The sequence below is a fragment of the Cottoperca gobio genome, chromosome 15, assembly GCF_900634415.1.
Source record: "Cottoperca gobio chromosome 15, fCotGob3.1, whole genome shotgun sequence".
Lineage (NCBI taxonomy): Eukaryota > Metazoa > Chordata > Actinopteri > Perciformes > Bovichtidae > Cottoperca > Cottoperca gobio.
The window spans coordinates 11,420,572-11,442,552 of record NC_041369.1 but is presented as its reverse complement, the minus strand read 5'-3'; the positions used below and the strand labels follow the sequence as shown (position 1 = coordinate 11,442,552).

The following is a 21,981-nucleotide window of genomic DNA, read 5'->3' as shown; positions in this document are numbered from 1 at the left end:
TGGTCAAACACGCTGCATTTACGCACACAATTAGGATGTTGCTTTATTTTAATCCCCCTTCATTGTCAGCAATTTAGGCACATCAAGCTAAACCAATACTTTTTAGTTATATTCATTCTTCTTACCGATGTCCTGGCTGGGAGGTCATAACAAGCCTCTTTCAGGTCTCGCGTCACATCGCAGTGAATCAGCATCGACTGGAGTTCAAACTTAATAAATAAATGAAGGCAAATAATACATTAGCACAATATCATCATAGTACATGTACAGGGTAGCACCCTAATCCTGCAACAAGTTAAAGCTCCAAGTATCGTCACTGCATCCCAATAGCAAGAGGCAGTTTCCACTAAACGCCAACTCAGGATTTTCTGCAGCGATGGAAAGCAGAAAGTAGGCTGGGGTTGCTTGTTACAGGACTCATTATCGAAACATTGCTATGGGCTTTAAACGCGTATATATGAGTTATTAATGTGGTCAAAGCTGGTAAACATGAATTTGTATCAGGATACACTTTCGTTCGTAATTGTGCACATGCGCCCGTATAGGCCTATTTGGAACGCATGAGCCTGAGCTGCATGCTGTGGTATTACAGAATTGTTAAGCCCTGTGCACAGCTCGTATTCTTCGAGAACCTGCAACAAGTTCCGCATATTTGTCAAAGACAAACCAAACAGGAGGGTGAGAAAACACAGGGATTCCCAAACGTTTGCAGGTCAACCTAAAATGTACTAAATAAGGAAGTGTGGAGCACGTGGATGATCAATTAAGTGATGGTGAAAGAATACAAAAAAAAAGGAGCAATCATGCAACAAAAAAATAAACAACATTTTCTTTAAATTATGGTAAATAATTAGGTCATTATTTGTTAGTCACAAAACCTGTCACATTGGTGACAGTTCTAACAATTCACTATGAGCTCATTCTATTTGTATGCAGCCTAAACCATAAGTCAACTGAATGCACAGGCATCACACACATTTAGTCAAAAAAGAAAGGAAAGGCTACCATTGTTTATCACTGTGTTTGTGTGTTGGAATGCAGATATCAAGTGTCATAAAATGTATATTGTATATTTATTTCATGAATTATTGAATGCTTAAATGTCTTGGAAGATTATCCAATCAGTTAAAAGATATCCAAATTAAAATCAAATCAAATAATGTTGTCTAGCAGTGTTCCTGCTTTGGTATCGTGTTTGAGAAACGTGATTAATTTCCACCAGTGGCCAATCTCCATCCTCTTGATGCTGAAATGCTGAGATGTGGCTCTGAAAGTTGGTCAACTTTACTGCATACTGTGAAGGTGTCAATAGGTTAATTAATAATAATTAAAAATAAAATAATAACAATAAATAAGGTTGAATGATTCTTAATTTCAAAAGTTCTGATCAGTCAGGAATAGGCATGGTTTTTTTAATATGAATACAGAAGCCTAATTCTCCTTCACAATATTTCACTACATGTTTGCAAGGTAGGCAAACTCATTCAAATATGCAATAAGATCAGTGTATATAATGGAATAGTGGCATAGGCCACCGAATTTGGGCTTTTACAGCTAAAAGATGTTCCCCTGGCTGGCTTGTTGCTCCATATCATTGTGGAGAATCTTGTTTGGGACCACCAATATCTTAGGGCCGGCCCTGTGTAGAATTCTAAGAGATCATAAATGTATACGTATGTCTTGCTTTGGTTGCAAAAGCTGCATTTAAAGCACCCTGTCCAGCAGCTACTCGTTGCTATAAAAGACGTACCGGAATTGCTAGCACTGGGTTGTCCTTGAGCTTCCCTATTAACGTGAAGCCATCTGGACTGACTTTTTGTCGGGGTGGTAAATTCTGAGAACCGATCGTGACACAGTCTACGAAGAGGGTAACAGAGTGCCTGCTGACGTGCAGCACAACTTTGTGCCACTGTTCATTGAAAAGAAAAGGCAGGTGGCTGAAAACAACAGTCTGCCTCCCGGCGTCCAGCGCCATGAAGGTAAACTCCAGAGATTGAGACTGCCCGTTGAGTCTGACGGCCAGCTGCTCGTTGCCATTCACATCCTGCATTTGCCACATATTCCAGTTTTTAGTGATGGTACTGCCACTCATGCGCAGCACAACCACGAATGCAAAGTCCTCTGACAGTCCCAGGGGATACGCTGATCTGAAATATAAAGGATTGACTATTATTAAACCAACTTTCCAATAAGGATTTATGATGTCTGTATTGAACATGAATTGCACAGTATCATCCTGTTAATGATGGTCAAATCATACATGTCAACATATATTGTTTAAGTAGTATTACAGAAGGGATGTGATGGTGCAGATAAGGCCAGGCTCTGATGTTCAGGACCATGGACAGGGTGCCTGGCGTTATACCAGCTCAACCACCAGGTGTCAGTATTCACTCATGCAACTCCACTTTAACGCCCTGCAGCTTACCTTGTGTTGATCCTGAAGTTGAATGCTGGGCCTATTTGATAAGCAACATGCTGAGGTAATGATCCAGCAACCTTTTTAACAGTGCCCCTTCTTGCCAGCTCAGCAATGTGAAACTGAGACATAATGTAAAAGCCTAAGGGTACAGGGACAAAAGAGTGGTTATGCAAAATAATCTTAGAAGACATGTACGAATTTGGGTAGATCCTACTCCATGGTGAAGAATATATATTTAAAATTCTTATTATGGTGTTTAGGTATTCCTATAAAGATAATTTGGACACTAGGGCTTGTATTCAAGTGTCAAACAATAGACTTTTTTTGTGTTGCTATGTTTCACAAACAAATATCATCTGCATGATACGTGTAAGTGTTGTGATATATATTTACATTATGCAGAACTGAAGCAATGTAGTTATTTTCTCGTATGGGCAGAGCAAATGTCAAACAAATAAAAAAGCAAACTGTGCTTAGTTTTTGTGAATCCACCTGGGAAATGATCCTCCCCGACGCTGATCGGAGGGCATATGGACTGCTGCTCCCTATGAATACCAACTTGAGGTGAAAATCTCACAGCTGAAAGTAAGAAACAGAAAGCAGCCCGTTAGCAATCGAAGAGGGAGAGTGTGTGTCTGTGTGTGTTGTGGGGAGGGAATAAAAGCTCAGTGTTTGGAAAGCTGCACCACTGCCTTGAATAAATATTAGGCTATCTCTGGCTGTTTGTGGTTTCCTCTTTAACACTTAAGTTCTAGATTTGCCTGCTTTTTACACATCTGGAGAGAAAGTTAAAGGTCTTTATCAAGGTTGAATTAAAGCTTCACATACAACAACATTTTCCAAGCAGGGTGCCAGCATTGTATTAAACATCTAACACTGTTCACGTGACATATGAATTGATACTGTTATATTATACTTTGATGCTTGTTCAGTTTACGATTTATCAGTGTATCCGGGTATATCAGTGCACAGTAGAATCTATATGCAGGCGCACAGCTTGACTCTCTAACCCAGCAATGTTAGTGCTGCTACACGGACCCACGCAGGATACATGTCATAAAATATAGATAAGAGCAGCAGTGCGTATAGAGGGAAGACAATGTAGAGGAAAATAAACTATGTAGTCATATATCGAGTGGCTTATGATAATGAATACCAATTAGCGGAGTTTGTCAGCTATAACACATTTCTGCAACATGATACAGCTCCATAGACCTCCTTGCATATCTATACATAAGAAATACTGCACAAGTATGTAGTGACAGATACTGATTATTGGTATGCAAGTGAACACGACGCACCGTTGCAGCAATGCACTGCACTGAACTTATATGTTTGCATTATATCACCACTTACTCTGAGAATGAAGTACTGTGCAGGTATATCGTGGGATCATATAGCAGCAGCACAACGAGTACAGAAGGATATTTCTGGAATGTAATCACACAAAAAAAACCTTCACATACAGTCTGAGTTAGGCATGTATTTGTTTGCATTATGGCTTTATCAAAACTACCAGTATTGCTATAAATGACATGTCACATTACTCACAAGGTAACTAATACGTAAATGATTTACCTTTTGCCTCCATCCATTTCATAGCTTGATCTGGAAATGGAAAAGAAAACACCTGCTGCTCGATATTTCTATAGATGGAGAACAAGACCCTGGATAGTTGCTCCCTCAGCAGGAGTGAAAACCTTCAGGTCACAGAGAGGGGTCTCTTATAGGCTTGACCGCTGTCATTTATTTGGGGGAGTGAGTCAACAGTCTCCACAGTGTCAACTTTACATTCCACTGGAGTTCTCCTGCACCCACCTTAGATTTAATGTTAATTATTTCTTCAAGTTCACATTCTCAGAATTGTACCACATTTGTAGTCCTATTGATTCTTAAATATAAGTCATTCCAAGGACGTTAGCTATGAAAAAGATGTTGCCATGTGGTTGCTTAACAATTCTGGGATCCACATTCTCTGTGATCTTGGTTGCACTGTATTCAGACAGCATTGTTTCCAGTGCAGTCCAAACTAATAATCTAGAGACACTGACTAAGAATCTTTTCAAGACGTGTTTGTTCTGTTAAATAATTATTGTCCTTTTTTACAGACACAATTCCTTAAAAAGATGGAGAACTTGTATTTTTCATTGTATTGATAACATCCAGAATCTATGTTAATGCTTTACCAGGAATCCCCTAATCTATTCACAGGGAATTTTATTTTAAGAATTTGGAAATGTCAATGCAAGGAAATAAAAAATGAAACTGCTGATTGTACATTAACGCCCCTCCCTCACATTTGCTCCACATATCCTGCTGTGTAAAATGTTTCAAAGGGACAAACTGTAGCGTAAAGTCCAATTTTGCTGGCAGGTTGTGTTAAGTCAAATATATATATATATAACGAGTGGCATACAGTCTCACAAGATGTGCATAGATTTCTTATTCATTTTGAATTAGTCAAACGTCATATGGAGAACAATATACAAACAAACACTTAAATGTAAACAATAGCCTACAACTATGTTAAATGAAGATACATAACATAAATATATATAAACAGTATTTCAGCACAAAAACATAACATAATAAAGTACATCATCACTTGATACTAAATACTGTATCCCATATATCCTCTGTATAATTATGAAGGATGGTAAATTAAATCATATTCCTTCTCCCCTTACATGTTACAGGCACATATTTAAATGATTAAAACGAATTGTATAATCTTTTAAGAATATGTTTAACTTGTATGAAAAACCTCCACCAGAAATGTAAAAGGACATAACTTTAGATGTTTGACAGCATTAGTGGGATATAATAATACCAATAATACCAATAATACTAATAATAATAATAATAATAATAATAATAATAATAATAATAATAATAATAATAATAATAATAATAATAATAATTAGTATTATTATTAGAATACCATTCTCATCATAATTACATGTATCCAACTCTTCAATGTTCAATTTACAGGTAGCAATATTGCATGTGCGTCAACTACGCCTCTGGTATGTGCAGTAACGCGCAGTTAAATGTTCGTAAGCGCGCAGGTGGAGCTGCTCTTGCTGTCAGCCCTTCAGATTGTGCAGTTAGCCGAAGGCTAGCAAACAGCACTGTTCAGAGAGATACATGGCCAGTCAACTTTTTGTATAATTTTAAGGGCCTTTCTCCTATAACGCTAGCCGGACTAGGAAGTGAATAGTCAACACACACAGTGTTTTCTGTCAGCAATTCACAGTGAAAGGACGACGAGAGGACTGAAATTGGAGCTAACGTTGGTTAGCTAGCTAATGTTAGCTTGCCAACGTAATGGTAAGTAGCGTTAGCTTGCCTTTGCTGCTAATGTTAGACCCTGTGACAACTGCTAGAGGGGTGGCTAACGTTACGCTAACTGTTACCGTTGGCTAACTGGCTATCAAGTTAGAGTTTTTGTCTTTTGTCTGTTAAAATATGTTATGTTATGTAGTTTTGTCGGATCGTTCCTAATTTTCTGTGGGCCCTTGGCAAAATGTTGTTTTGGTAGCTTACCACTTGTAACCCCAAAAGATACCCTTGCCGAGATTCTAACCACTAACCAGGGACCTTTACCACCTCACTCTCTCTAGTAATAGCACCAAAACCATGTCGCCAAGTCATAGCTTTAACAGCTGTTTCGAAACTGGTCTGTATCAGTTTTGTGTTTTAGCTGGTGACGTAAAGGTTCCCCTTTTTCTTTTTTTTAAAGAAAGAAATTATCCGTCGATTTATGTTAAGGCCTTATCATATATATTTTTTATTAAGATTAGACGTTTAATTTACTTTCTCCGAGGTGGGTGGTTGACTTGAATTGTCATAAGTGACGGTTACATTTCCTTCTCAGTAATCGTTCCCGGATTTTTTGGGAAATGTCGCATTTTTTTTGGGTTGTGGCGTTTTGCACATTCAATTATAGTTTGTATTTAAATAAGTTTATAAATAAACGTTTCAGCCGATAGCTCTCATTGATTGTTGGTTTATTGGCATGAACATGTCAGCATTCCCAGTAGGTTAAATCCTTTCTCCACCTTTTTATATTATCTATATTATTAGCCTTTTATAAGTGTAGTGTTACATCTTCAGACAATGCTCTGAGACTAAACCTGATACACCAGTTGCTCTGACCACCCCTAAACTCAACATCGGACCTTCACTGGACCACACATCTGTAATGTTAAACCTAATGTAAATTTGCTCCTTTGCAGTGTAAACATTTACACATCTCTGCATTACACACTGGGGAACTGTCTGTCTATTGTATAGGTTTAACAATGACGTTTCTCCCCAGGCCTACCCATGCTATGATTGTAAACCTTGTAGTTTTGTTACAAAGAAGGCTCAACAAAAGCAGCTGTCATTATTTTGATATGAATGAATCATTTATATTGGCATAAATTGTACATGGTTGCTTGATTTAATATTACTGAATAGGGCTGAGTGATTTTGAAAAAATATCTAATTGCGATCATTTTGTTTCATTTAGTTTTTTTTGAAGGGATCTGTACCAAACAAAGATGTTTTCTTAAGTCTATGGAATATGACGTGTAGGCCAGGGACATCTCTGCAGCACGATAATATTTAATTCACACACATTTTGCCTTCAACAAATATTCTGCCTCCTATTGCGATTTCAACAAAATTTCAAATAATTGTTCAGCCCTATTACTGAGCTGCTGAATTGTATGTCAAACTAATAATTTGCGTCAATTTCTGTAAAAAAAGAATGTTTATGTGGCTATTTCAAGGTCTTGGTATAGGTTAATGATACCAAAGTTGAAACATAAATGCATCAGGGACAGCTAATTGGTGTCCTCGTATGTCTTCTGTGTCGTGCCCAGTTTTAATTTGTTTTTAACTTGACAGCTTTTAAAGATCACTTCTTCCAGGAAGGGATGCATTTAGATATTAACATAACCTGGCACTATTTGTTCTGCATCAGGCTTCTGTGTCAACCAGGTCAAATTCATCATGGCTCATATTGGTTTTCACTGGCATGAGCACAATGGCCTGTTGTCGTCCAATGGATGATTTATTCATTTCATACATTACTAATTTAGGGACCGTCTGTATGATTGTTTTTGCCAGTTTAACTTTGCCCCCACTACAGCCAAAAACAACTACATGGCCTTTTCTTTAATTAGGTCTAAAATAAATCTTGAGCTAAAAATGTGTGCAATAAATGACAAGTATGTCTATGTTTATTTTTGCAATGGTTTCCAATGTCATACTAATACTATAATTGTTGTACCAATTAGGCCCAGAGGATAGGATGCCTCCTATGCCAAAGATAGGCCTCATTCCCAAGTAATAATTCCCCATAAAACTTGACCATCATCAAAATCTTACATATTCTTTGGCTTGGTCTTGACTGTACGACTACTCCTGATGTTTTCTTTTAATTGTTGCCTTCTGATTTTTGAACATCATAGGGCTTGGCCTCAGCTTTAACTTGGGAGATCATTTCTAGTCTTCTATTTAGTAATGGCTCTAATATAAATAATGTATTGCACCAAGTAGAAAGAAAGTTTTACAAAAGCCTGTTTGCTTTAGCCCAGATACCTAATATATAAAAATAAAAAGTCTTAGGGCTGAAATGACTAATTTGATTATTTCTACCTGTAGGCCTACAGGTGTATCCCAGATGATATAAGGCACCTCTGCCTGTAGAGACCAAGATGACTGAAGTCCAGGCCACAGTGGAGTTCTCTGTGGAGCTCCACAAGTTCTACAATGTGGACCTGTTCCAAAGAGGGTCAGTGTTCTCTCATTGTTTCTACATGTACATAATATTCTACTCCTTTTTGCCATGTGTTTCCAGCAGGTGGAAATTCATTAATGCTTTCCCAAATATAATTTTTTTCTAAGCATATGTTACAGACAAGTCTGCCTTTCTAATTAAAATATCAGATGTGATGGTATTCTTTGCTTTGAAGGGACTTGTGGTAGAAGGGGACCAGGATGTATTCTGTCAGGCTAGGACAGTTGGCAATCTCTTTTTACAGACAGCATAGAATGTGCTACACAGTGCTCGATTATACTTTTTATAAGTTAACCTTTCCTCTGTGAAGATGATGGTTGGTTCTCTTATGCAACACTGTGCATGTTGAAGGTAAAGATCCAAGGGAGCGCTAAATGTTTTAAGCGCAGTGTTTTAAAAAGTGTCCAGTAAACAAGCTAAACTAAAAACATTTTTTAAGTTGTCAGCGCTGCAGTACAGTATACCTCACAGGCACAGGTGTGAAGGAGCTTCTCTGACCCACTTAATTTAAGTTTGAATCTTGATTACCGTAGTGCTGCAGAGATAGTAGGATGGGAAAACTATCTCTGTGGAATTGAAACTGTTTAAATTAACATACTGTCGACAATATTTTGTCAAATAAAACATAAATTAACACAAACAACAAATACTGTAGTAGTGTTTAACATCTGGACATTCTTTTTACAGCAGCAGTGTGATGATGCTTCACTTTGCTGAGATAACAGTCCTGCTTCATGCTCCTGGCTCATCAGAGCTTTAAGAGCTCAGGTTTACTACATGAGTGACTGCAAAAGAAAGTGCTCATTATTTATTTATGAAAGGTGTAGTGTCACTTTACAAGTAGAGGCACTTGTTGCTAACCTTTGCGGTTTGTTCCCCTTCCACCAAGCCTCTCATGATGCTCCGCACCGAGATAATACAACATATCTGCATTTTCAGGTTCTACCAGATTCGTGCCGGTCTGAAGGTGCCACCCCGGGTCCCACACAAAGTTGAGACCAGTCTGCTTCACCCGGGAGGTAAATACTATTTTGAAGATGTGCACAATATAATATTTTTCCTTCACATACCCTTTGTGGATACAGTTGGTCAGCCATAAGACCTGATCCTTTCCCATCAAACCTCCAATTAAAGCCATTAAAGTAATATTTCGGTAACTGGCAGTATACATAAAGTAACACACTGCATCTTTTCTTATCGGAGAGCTTGTTGTTTCCCTGTAAACCCAGGTGACACTAATAAGTCATGCTAATTCTTCAGCTCTCAGATATTAGCACTGTTTTAGGGAAAATAGTTATTGTTATTTGCAGATTTGGTTTACTTATTCTTTGTTAGCTGGTAAGGCACTGGCTTATCTTACAGGTCACTCCTTGTTCTCTGTGTTTCTCTAAGGCTTAGTGCATATGCCTCACACACTTGCTTAGAGACCTGCCCTGCTCATTTTGCACAAAGCACTCAATTCTTTGTTTCATAAATAAACAGAATCATGGGATGTCATTTTAATGCTTAAATGTTTTGTTTTCCATTGTTATGGCTTTGAAAACCTTGCTCCATAGAGTAGACAAGGAAACAGCACTTCACTATACTTCCATCTTCAATGCAGAGCTATTATGATATACCTTGTCGGATAATTCCTGGCACTATACTGAATATCATTACTTGTAGATTTGCTCATTTATGACTTTATTTATATTTGGATCTACAAAATCCATCTAGATTTCTCTCCATCTTTGAACTGTCAGTCATGTGTAACAACACCTGACATACTAATGTTCCTGTTCGCAACACCAGATCAGACGTTTCTAAAGTTTATACAGAACAATTCTAAAGCAGGCCGGTTGGCTATAATCCTTCAATTGTTATTTTTCATAATAGCACTGCTAATCCTTGTGGCTTTTGTCTAGGCTCTGATCTGGCGTTTCCTGCTTCAGTCCAAGATGATGTCATCTGCAGCAAAACTTTCCAAATCCTGTACAAGAATGAAGAGGTTGTGGTCAACGATGTCCTCCTCTTCAAAGTGATGATGCTGCTAGATGAAAAGAAGGTAAGTTCAAGAAAAAGAGGCGGTGCTTTTACTAGGATATTAGTTTTTTGCCCCTGGCCCCAATCCAAAATGATTGTGTCCGCATCTTCTATTTGTCATTATGCCACTTGGTGTAAGGAAGACGTTTGTTTGACAGCTGAATATAGGCCTGCATCACATTTTTTGCAATTGTTTTCTATGGTGTTCTTTCTATTGTGTCGCTCAGTATTTTGTGCAAAATAAATAGAGAAAGAAGTTGGTGTGGAAAGTTTTGTCAGGAAAATTGGGACAATCTTTTTTTAACACCCATATGATCGCACTTGCTATCTTCAACCAAAAGCAGCACATTAAAGGCATTATTGATGCACCTGCAAAATGTCACTGAAATGCCGACAAAGGGATTTTCTTCTTTTTTTGTATCCACCCAAAGCAGTGCAGCTGTCAGGATGAATATCTACGTCGAAATTGCTCCTTGATTTGTGCCGCTTCACAGTTTACCCGCTTGGAAAGCATTGTTCAGGGAATTCTGTAGTTTAACCGGTATACCACAGCACATTGGAGGGTTTCTGACATCTGGTGTGTCCTCAGGGTAACAGATTACAACAACCAAAGGCTTCAAAATGTTAAACATTAAATAATAAACTCCTTGAATGGTGTACAGATCTTGCAGATGGACTTGGGACGTCACTTGCTTTCACACACTGGCTCTAAATTTGACTGACTCCTTTTTTCAATATTCTCAGGTGGAAGAGTCCCTCAATGACATAGATTTCCAGCTCTTCTTGGATTTATATTTCACAGATGGTGATTACACGTAGGTGTTGCAACATTTTAACTGCACGTACTTGTGTGTGAATTTGTTATTTGCATCTCTTAGCCAAAATAATCACTAATATGGTCCTCTGTATCTTCCTTATTAAAATTCCACAGGCCAGATGATCCAAGCTCTCTACAGAATATCAGTGGCCGCACACTTCGTTTGCACTTTAGCCTTCAGCGAGGCATCCACCAACACGTCAATGTCATGTTTGACTACTTCCACCTGTCTGTCATGTCTGTCGCTATCCATGCCTCCCTAGTGGCACTACATCAGCCCCTTATCAGGTCAGACTGCTAAGCACAATTCAACATGTTGTACACTCACTGAATACACTTGTACAGTCATGCACAAGTGTTGCAGCTCTTTCATAAATCTCTTATTTACTTTTGTTGTTTGGAATAAATTCCAACTCAAACCTTTTTTGTATACTCCACACAACAACTTAAACATTATAGTTGAAGGAAACAACATAGCTTCAACAACATGTTGAATTTAACTTGACATGTACAACAGTGATATGACGTGTGGTGAACAGCTAAGTTAGATTTCACTCCGTGTGTTTATCTAGTTTGCCTCGACCAGTGAAAACCACATGGCTCAACCGCAATGCTCCACCACAGAGCAAAGACTCAGTCATCCAACCTCTGGAGAATGTGGTGTTCGGCAGCAGTTATGTCAAGCAAGTATCATCGGATGTAAGTGGACCTCCTTTATTGCAAGTAAAATGTCTTTTGAAAATCATTTTATTTATTTATCGATGCTAGTAAACCTCATGAAAGTCTGAAAGATGCCACTGTCGTATCTTTTTTACAAGTTGTACTGTATTACCTAAGGGCTCAATTAAGCACTTGATATAAAGTCAATTTTTGTCATAAACCTTTTATGAGGAAGAAACAAAGCTGAAAGGTTAAAAAGAATGCTGCCTGTGATGTCTAAGCAAGGCTGCCAGTAATGCAGGCTTTGATTAGACATGGACATGGATGTGGACTTGGATTTGACAGTTTTTGGCCCCAGGTAGAATGCTGCGTTACATTCATTGCATTTAAAGTACTGGGAGATGTGTCAGGCTGTTGACAGATAGGGCAGACGAAGAGGAAACTCTCAGACCACTGTCACATTTGGCGAGTAATTGGCCTCTCCTGACAGAGAAAGGTGGCCACCTAAATCTGCCCCTGAGATGTGAATGTACCAGATTCATTCAGACAGAACAGAGGCAGTGGCCCCTTGATGCATCGCTAATGGGAAGCTGTGGAACAACAACAAATCGACCAGTATAAACTTCACTACAGGTGTCTATGCTTTGAAGCATTGCCACATAGACAAAATATATGTCTGGAAGTAACTAGCCGATAATTGTATTGTAATTTATAGGGCTGTAGTGATTATGTTAATACCGGAATAATACATTTTCTCCTCTATAGAATAATTATATGGGTATGCCGCGATAGATCAGTGTTGAATTCATCATCAAGAACCATGTAATGTTTTTAACATTATCATTAATATACCTGATGTCAATACACTACAAATATTCTACTTATTTTCACTAAACTATGTTTGTGAACACTGTATATTTACAGAATAAATGAATAATCTGAATTTAAAATTGGCAAAAGCATTACAGATTATGTTTCCGTGTCTGACAGTTTGTCTTCTCGCCCCTGGCAGAGGCTACAAACCAAATGTTCAGAACATCAGTAACAGCGTTTGCAGAATGAAATAATCTGTGCCCTCTTCTCTGATCCCTCAGGGCAGGACATTCCTGGTGTCCGACCACTGTCTGCAGCATGCTTTCAGTCTGCACCATGACCTCTGCGCCAATCTCCTGCAAGCCTACCAGGGCCTCTTTGACTATTTCACCTCTATTACTAAGGACCTGCCCTCCTCCCATCGTATGGAACTAGGTATACTGCACTGTGGCTTCACATCAACTCATGTCAGAGTGTGAGGTTACAACACATTGTAAAGCAATGAAATCCTAAATCACAGACTTATTCAAAAATGTCTATGGTACGCTCTTTACTATTATTAATTGAACTCACAAGCACTGGGAAGGAGCAAGTATTCTCACAAGGTTATACAGTACGATACTTTCTGATGATTTTTTGTTTTTGGATGGATTTTCATTGTTTTGTCTTTTCAGCGTCGGTGTTTGTTGTATATTGCAAGTTTGTTAAGTTGTTGTATCATTTCACCTGATTCCCTCACATTGACATATTCTACCCTTTTTAAAAGGACTACAAAAGCAGCAACCCCCTAAGTTTCCTAAGGAATATAACGGTCTTAGTTCATTATGCTAACAACATACTTGCACTCACTAGATAAGTCTGTTAACCAGTAGACTGAAGTCAAATTGTAACGGCTCCCAAACGTAACTCATTGTTGTTACTATGGTTCACTAAACCTACAAGTGGACAGATATTAACCTATCCCAGAGGACCAAATAATAAAAAGGTTTAATATGCCTATATGTGCAATCTTACTAGCCAAGCCCAGCATGCAAGTCCTATATGAGAGAGTACTCAGAAGACCCTATCCCCGAAGTCAAAGGCACGTCTACATAGGTATGTCCCGACCCTTACAGTACCTCAAATCAGCCTTTCTTTCTTTTTTCCTCTTACCTCCAGTTTCTTCTTGTAGAAAACACCATTTCTTCTCTATATCACACTTTCCAGAGACTATATACTTAAACTGCTTTCATGCCATCTTTTCACTACTGTATATATCAATCTTTCCATCTTCATAAATATGCCTTGGTCAAAGACTAATAGCACAGTTCCACACAGTCTGTTAAATGTGTCCTCTAGTCCTATCATAAGTACTTTCTAACACTAGTGCTGTATAACACCTCTTCTTTATTCTGCCTGTATTACAGGCTCTTTTGAAAACCTTCTGTATAATTAAATACATAAATTATAAAATGTACTAATGATGTCCCTCTACCTCCTCAGAACAACTCGATTTGGAGGCCCGTCTTGCTGAGTTATGTGAACAAGTCAAGGTAAGACCTGTCTCTGATAATTGTTCTTCAGTAGACAATGATGCAAAACATTAATAGAAAGCAACAAGCCTGGTGCTTAGTTTATGAGCCAGGTATCTGGAAATATGCCAGAGGGCCATATAGAAGTTGTTGGGAAAGTGAAAAATCTTTCATTGGATCAATGCGTCTCAACAACTGGAGGATATGAGTGTGAAGTCCTGATTTATTGGAAGTGTGCGATCATGTTGCATTTTGTATATGATAGAAGTCGCATTGGTATTCAATATCAATAGTATTTGATGCCGTGTGTTTGATTGTTTTGGACAGTTTTGTTTTTGTAAGTATTGGGGAACATAGGGTGAAAGCAAATGGTACCATGCATGCAAACTGGGTCTGTTGCTGCATATAAGAGGAGCAAAAACAAACTGAGCTGAGTGAGTGAATGAATCCAGTTTACTTTGTACAGTTGTTTATTGTCTCAAGAGATGCGGTGTCGGTGGATATTGAAGCTGAATTATTTTTTATTACCGAGTGATAGGAGTTGCACAAGACTCCTTAAGTGGCGTCGGTGGTGAAATCCTTTTTATAGTCAGGTGACTTGAGGCGTGTCAGCAAATTATGGAGAAGAGATGCCACTGTATCCTTTGTGCTAGACTAGAGAGTTTTTGAATTTGTGAGCAGACTGGCAAGCGCTTTATATATTTGTTATTTTAAGACGAGCCTCTGAAACATTTCATAATAGTGTCGGTGAGATAACCCCTCTTTAGTGGTCGGCCCAATTTAAGATTACAAGTGATATAGGAGAGCGGTGGAGTGATAGGAAGTTCTGTAGATGATGGTACATTATGCAGCTTAAGTGACTCTTGTATAGCACTTTGTTTCCAAATATAATATTTCATATGAGATATCCAATGATAATAGGTTAGAGAGACACAGGAATGGATATGGATTAACTTGCATTTATTTTCGACACGTCATATGCAGCTTTATATGCTTATAACTAGCAGGTGTTTGTAACATTTATCTATCTATCTATCTAGATATATATTTATGATGACAGTATAATTAGTTTGTCAGTAGTGTGTAAAAGGGACTAGAAAAACCACAAAGGCCTGTAAAAACCTTGCGGAAATCAAGGATAACAGTACTTTAGTGTATTTGAGGCGTAAGACATCCATGATGCAAATGTATTATGTATATTGTGTAACCACTAACTTCAGAGGGGAAAATACTCAAACAATAAATGCCTGTGACAAAATAATCAGTTGACAATGAAGAAATGTCAGAATATATTTTACTTGATGTAAAGCAAAGTCCTCCTAATAGAACTGCATGCCGTTGTTCTTCATGCTGATGTTAGGGGGATATGCTCACTTGAGCCCTCTGGTGGGTGATGTGTATCATTATACTTCCAGCAGAAAGCAGAATCCCCTGACGAGCTGGCAGAGTTGGTCAATATGAACCTGGCTCAGCTCTGCTCTCTGCTCATGGCACTTTGGGGACAATTCCTAGAGGTAGTGTCCCTGCAGGAGCACGTTGCTGCCCTCCTAGCTATGGAGCACCATACACTACGAGTGAGTCCCAACTTCTAAAATCATCTGCCCATTTGTGTCTGACTAGTTACCTTTTCAATTACAATAATCCTTTTGTGTTATGTTAAATGATCCAAAACTATATTCAAATGTATTCTCTGTCATGTGGTTATTGCAGGTAAGGCGGTTTGCTGAGGCTTTCTTTTGTCTTGAACATCCAAGACAATCTGCACTAGCGTATCAGGAACTTCAGTAAGTTGCAGTGGCATGTTCATCTTGATTGTGAAATACAGTGTTGCTGTTATCAAGCCTGTGCCTGCACTTACTCGTCTGAAATACTATAGCCCAAGTATGGATAACCTTGACTCTTTTTTTCCTTTCCTTTCTTCCCCTCTACATCAGCGCTCACAGTCACCAGCAGATGACTAATGCTATCAAAAGCTCCAGCTACTTCTTGTCTTTGCCACCACTTCCAGTGGAATGTGCAGACCTGGATGGCGATGTTAGCTCCCTGCCAATCATCTTCGAGGATAGATATCTGGATTCTATTACTGAAGGTTAGCAATACAGTATTGACGCTCAATTAGATGTACAGTCAGTAGGCAAGGACTCATTTTTTTTAACCTGATTTGTTTTTTATGTTCAACCTGGTTTGATTCTGAAGATCGCGATGGACCCTGGCTGGGCATGCACAATACAAGGACTGGCTCAGTATCCAGCAAAACGGACAAGCCCAACTCCAAGGAGTGCAGCGCAGCAGCCAGCCCAATACCTGAGTCTCGGTGTGCCCTTATGGACAACACTTGGCCAGACAGCTATGATCCACCGCCTAAGTCCAAAGGCAAGTCAGTCAAACTGAAGAAAAGCTCAAAGACTGAGAATTCTAAGAAGCTGATCAGACAGGGCTCCAAAGACACTGTAGTGTTGGTGGGCTATAAGAACCTCAAAGCTCCTTATGGTGACGCAAAGCACAAGGAAGGGGAAGCTCCCCTAAACCAAGAAGAGGAACGAGATGCCTTGCAGAGGGACTCGAGTAGTTATTTAAGGACTAATGCAAATTCAGTTTTTGACTCTGGTGCCACATCAGCACATTGTGGAAACAGTGCCGTTGATTCTGTTGCAGATGACAATATACCTACTGCTGCTTGTCAAAAAGGCTTTTTCAAAAAACCTACAAACTTGGATGCACAGAATAATCCTCAGGCAGGTACTGGGGTTATTGCTACATGCAACCAACCACTTTACAAAGATGAGCAAGTTGACCACGGTGGACAAAAGCTTCCACAGTGGTCTGCTGGGCTTAAGCAAATTGAGGTGAAACCAAGTAACAAGGACCCATACCAAGGGGACAAAGTAACAGTTCTTCTTCCATGTCGGACTGAAGGAACTCAAAGCAGTAATATTCCTGAGGTCACCCAGAGAGACTTCTGTGACTCAAAACAGTCTGTGGTGGACTCTGTGTTTGAAAGGCCAGGCAAAGATGCAGCACAGTGTAGCCAAGTGTCATGTCTGGTACAGGTGAAGAGTGATTGCATCAGGCTGCCCGATGGAGGAGCCCCCTGTGCCTCGTCTCGCTTCTCAGACTCGGGCATTGAAAGTGAGCCCAGCTCCTTTGCCACTCAGCTTGTACCAGGACTTCAGACTTGTGCAGGACTTGGCGTCGCTGAATCAGCTGCTGCTGCCCCGCAGCCTGAGAGGCCCGCACCACGACCCGTTCAACAATTCCAGCAAAAGCCCAGTGTGGCAGCAGAAGTTACTTACCCAGAAAATACCAGTGGTGTCAGTGGAGTCCAGTCCTCTCTCACTTCCATCAACTCCTTGCCCTCAGATGATGAGGGCGAAGGTTCCTCTCGGGGCTCCAGCGGAGCTGAAGTCCGAGCCAGGAAGTCCAGTGTTTTGGTGCAGGAGCAGAGTGTAGTCTTCTCTGGGGATATCACCAACAGACCTGCCATCGACGTGGCCTGCAACCCTAACGTTGTTGCAGGTGATTCCAAACTCATAAAATCTGCCTGTAACTTGGAAAAAGAAGGTAAAAAAGGTCATTCTGAACTTGGACTACAGGGAACAGCTGCTTCTGGGGCTGTAAAAGAGTCCTGTAGTGAACCCCATACAACATGCCCATCCAGTAACTCTGCCACCAGTAGTACTGACCTGGTAAAGCGTGGGATGGTGGAGAACTACTTTGGCTCACGCTCTAGCACAGATGTATCGGAGATCAGCCCTTTAGAAACATCTGCTATCGTACTGGGAATCCACGCAGGACCACCGGTTGAGGATGACGAGGACGAGGCTGAGCATGAGATGATTGAAAATGGTTTCTACGAGGAAGGTGATGGCTATGCTTTTGTGAATGGTGTTACTGAAGAGGAGCAAAGTGGGGTTGGGGACGCAGCCGCTTCAGAAATGAGTCTTCTGTTTGAACATCTCGGCATTGGCTACCCCCATGAAACAACGGATTTATCAAAAGCTCCCATCTGCTCCGGCCTGGCCTCCAGCAGTGTTGGGCATAGCTTGGGAAGACCTCCCTGTCCCTCCACCTCCTTTTCCTCCAGCCTGCGGTGGTATGAATGTGCTCTCACACCCAATATGAAAGCGTGAGTATTCTTGCACAGTCTTTCTCATATTCCACCTAATGTTATACTTTACACCGATATTTGTCTTGTCGCGCTCATTATAGATTAATATTCATCAACTATTTAATTCATGCAGGTTTATTAAGGGCAAGGAAGAAATGAAACAGCTAAGGCTGCCAGGCTTCTTGTACAGTGAAGTACCTGAGCTGGCCTCCACTGTGCCCTACTTCAGCTTGGAGGAAGATGAAAGCTGTGAAGAAGGCATCCATCTCATAGTCTGCGTACACGGCCTGGACGGTAGGAATCCTTATCATTCAGAGTGATGTAGTTCCTTTTAGAGTCTTTTATGTAATGTAATTTTTCATTTTATGTTCCTTTCATTGCTGCAGGCAACAGTGCAGACCTGAGGCTGGTGAAGACTTACCTGGAGCTTGGACTGCCTGGTGCTCGTATAGACTTCCTGATGTCCGAGAGGAACCAGGTAGATGGATAAGCACACAGACACTACTGCGATCTTATGTGTTAGTGAATCGAACCTTTTTCTTATCATATAATGCTCTTTTCATCCACAGAATGACACTTTTGCTGACTTTGAGTCAATGACAGACCGATTACTGGATGAAATAGTCCAGTACATTCAGATATACAACCTCACAGTGTCAAAGATAAGGTAACATTTATTCATATTTATACACAGATGCAGTAGCAGTCCGATGTTTGCTTTAGGATAGAAAATAAATGTGTAACAACGTTTGTTACCTTAGCAACCAGTTTAATTTACACTTCACTCAGATTGTGTGAAGTGTAAATGTTATGTTACACTCTAAAAGTGTGACAGATGTGCGTATCGTTGTTTGGAGTCATTACGGTCACTAATTATTCTTCATTTGCAGCTTTGTGGGTCATTCCTTGGGGAACCTCATCGTTCGCTCAGTGCTAACAAGGCCTCGGTTTAAATGTTACCTGAGCAGGCTGCACACCTTCCTCTCCCTCTCTGGACCTCACCTGGGCACTTTGTACAACAGCTCTGCTCTGGTCAACACAGGTCAGTTTAACAACATTTAGCTGAAGATGGCTCATCTTATCAGTTTCAGATATTTCACTAATGGCCAATCGCTGTATTTACCTGCTGTATAAATGTTAATATATATAATGTTTGTTCCCAGGCCTTTGGTTTATGCAGAAGTGGAAAAAGTCAGGGTCACTCCTGCAGCTGACGTGCCGTGATAACTCTGATCCTCGCCAAACTTTCTTATACAAGCTCAGCAAGAAATCGGGTTAGCTTTGCTTTTTTTGTTGTGTTTTTACCGAAGACATTTTAAGATGCATTTGTGAAATATGAGATTATAGAGATAATAATTTTCTACTGATCTATTTTTGAAGGTCTGCAGTTTTTCAAGAATGTGGTGCTCGTGGGGTCGCTGCAGGATCGCTATGTCCCCTATCATTCTGCTCGTATAGAAATGTGCAAAACTGCGTTAAAGGACAAACAAACAGGTGAGTTGGGTTTGAGAAATGATGTCCACAAAGTATAATCGTATACCATCATACAATTGTACGCATAGGGGCTCAAATTGCCTGAAAAACTTTAAATGGACCAAACTTGCCCTGTTTCACTCTTGTCTATACCAGGTCCTGTATATGCTGAGATGATTGAGAACCTGCTGCTGCCAGTACTTCAGAACAAAGACTGTAATCTAGTGCGATATGATGTCATTCATGCCCTGCCCAACACAGCCAATTCCCTGATCGGCCGGGCCGCCCACATTGCCGTCCTTGATTCTGAGATCTTCCTGGAGAAGTTCTTTCTTGTTGCAGGCCTCAAGTTCTTTCAGTAGAACTGTGTCAGAATCACTCACATTGGTGGACGAGAGGAATGTGGAGCTAATACCTCACTGCATCTCAAACTTATTCTGATTATCATATCTGGATTATCCCTTGGTTTTTAAATGCATATAATAATTTTTGAGAGACTTATGATCAAAATCACAATTTATTTCAGTTCATGTTGTTTATATCGGAATCATGGTGGATATGGACATTTTTATTTTTCTACTGCCATCTTTTAAACATTGTTTTGTTTTTGTTGTGTTTGGGAAACGATTCCCCCCATCATATGCTATATTTTCAGTGTTATTTATGTGTTATATTCATTCGTTTTAATTATTTTTTCTTCAAGTTATTCAATTAATATTAGATGCTGAACTGAAAATGTAGCTGCTACAAAAAAATGAAATTTGGAAGAGCTGGCCCAAATCACGTCTGCACATACTGTCCTCACTAATGCAAATGTTTTCCACCAATTTTAAGAGACACTGCATTGATTTGCACCACAACTACATTTTACAAGCTTTTGTACTAAAAAAATAAAATAAAAGGGTCATTTGTACAAGTTACTTTTTTATAAACAATTTTCCATCACTTTTAATGGCAAAGATTGCATTTGAAACCGGATTGTTGCTCAGATTCTGCAGCCTTGGCTTTGGTCTTAATACGTTATGCTGTCCCTTGCCATTGCAGCATTCTGCACAACATTTACCCAAACTGGTGTTGGGAGAATAAAGCTTTGCCTACAACATAACATTTTATTACAAGGGGGTTTTAAGCAATGATCATGATTCAGCAAAAGCACATGTTGGTAATATGAACTTGTTTTATTGAAAGTATTTGGTTGGTATCATTTGGTGATTGTGTTTAAACTGGAAAAGTATTTTTTGGAATTAAAAAATGTTTCTTGGAAAATTGTTTATATATCATCATACTCTACCATTAAATATGCATATTATGAAGTTGATGATATGACTTTTCTTTCTTGTTATGTGTCACTCCTGAACTCAGAGTGCTCAACAGTTCTGAAGGGATTTGAAATCACCTACTAATACAATCTTAGTTGACATATGATGAAAGTGTTCCTGCAGTTTGTACAGAAAAAAAGTTATTTTATTAGCTAAGGTTTTAATAGCTCTAGTTTTGATTTACATTGATGTACAGCTCTTGGGTTGGCTCATTGTGATTGAGCAGCACATGTAGCAGTAATAGTTTCTTCAATTCTTTGTTATCAACGTTTGTATTATATTATTGTGGTGCCATTTTTTTCAATGCTTCTCATTTCATTTCATTTTAGTTAAGATTTATTTTTTGCAATTGATCAAATGAGCCTGCAGATGGCAGTGTCATCACAGTAACGTGTTCTTTTAAAGACCTACAATAAATGTGGGAATTTGTGTGAAATGTTTTGCTTAGTTTATACATGTTGGAGGCCATGCTATTTCAAATTTAAGTGCTACAAATTATCAATGATGTTTTAGATAACTAAGTATTACTATACACACTGCAGGCCTGTGCATGCTCTCAGGAATGTTTAATGTAACTTTTAATGTATATTTGACCCCTCTCCCATAAAGGGAGTTCGAAAGCCCTTCTGAAACCTACTGATTGAAGACTTGTGTTCTGCCAATGCAAACATCTTTGGAAAGGGGAAGTATTTCATTCACTAACAACTGACTTCACAGAAATAGATAGATGAAGGCTGATATATGAAGGCTAAAAGGTACAGGATTATATATTTTTTACAAGATAATGGAAGATAAACCACTTCCCCTAAGTCTTAATCGAAATATTAAGCCCATAGAAATAGAGTATGCCCATACAAATAGAGAACATGCACATACAAAAATATGCACTATTACGTCTATGAGAAACATTCTTATTCTATTCCAACATGAAACGAAAAAAATACATAAAAACTCTATTCGTCAAAATGCAGGAATTAATTATGAACGCATGAAAATACTATGAACCTGATAGTATTTATAGTTAACAGTTAACTGCAGGGATCCC

General features: G+C 39.2%; 2 protein-coding genes across 6 annotated transcripts; one reads left to right on the top strand and one right to left on the bottom strand.

The window, feature by feature from the left end:
- Nucleotides 1-1,627: 1,627 nt before the first annotated feature.
- Nucleotides 1,628-4,095, bottom strand: LOC115020261 (collagen alpha-1(IX) chain-like). The gene is made up of 6 exons (XM_029450213.1): nucleotides 4,001-4,095; nucleotides 3,779-3,852; nucleotides 2,915-3,001; nucleotides 2,429-2,561; nucleotides 1,751-2,147; nucleotides 1,628-1,639 (listed from the first exon to the last, which is right to left on the bottom strand). Exons 1-6 carry the CDS (start codon nucleotides 4,015-4,017, stop codon nucleotides 1,628-1,630), a joined length of 720 nt encoding a protein of 239 aa, XP_029306073.1. The 5' UTR covers nucleotides 4,018-4,095.
- Nucleotides 4,096-5,484: 1,389 nt separating this feature from the next.
- fam135a (family with sequence similarity 135 member A) lies at nucleotides 5,485-21,366 on the top strand. Of its 5 annotated transcripts, XM_029449583.1 has the most exons (22): nucleotides 5,485-5,752; nucleotides 7,711-7,759; nucleotides 8,078-8,207; nucleotides 9,153-9,232; nucleotides 10,118-10,257; nucleotides 10,980-11,050; nucleotides 11,167-11,340; nucleotides 11,625-11,751; nucleotides 12,807-12,960; nucleotides 13,543-13,620; nucleotides 14,008-14,057; nucleotides 15,452-15,610; nucleotides 15,747-15,820; nucleotides 15,971-16,125; nucleotides 16,233-18,162; nucleotides 18,278-18,438; nucleotides 18,531-18,622; nucleotides 18,714-18,811; nucleotides 19,035-19,186; nucleotides 19,308-19,418; nucleotides 19,525-19,638; nucleotides 19,774-21,366. In XM_029449583.1, the coding sequence occupies exons 3-22, from the start codon at nucleotides 8,131-8,133 to the stop codon at nucleotides 19,977-19,979; spliced, it is 4,203 nt and encodes a 1,400-aa protein (XP_029305443.1). In that variant the 5' UTR covers nucleotides 5,485-5,752; nucleotides 7,711-7,759; nucleotides 8,078-8,130; the 3' UTR covers nucleotides 19,980-21,366. The 5 variants fall into 5 exon arrangements, with proteins under 5 accessions (XP_029305443.1, XP_029305444.1, XP_029305442.1 ...); XM_029449584.1 differs by lacking the exon at nucleotides 7,711-7,759 and having other exon boundaries at nucleotides 15,455-15,610; XM_029449582.1 differs by lacking the exon at nucleotides 7,711-7,759.
- Nucleotides 21,367-21,981: the final 615 nt, after the last annotated feature.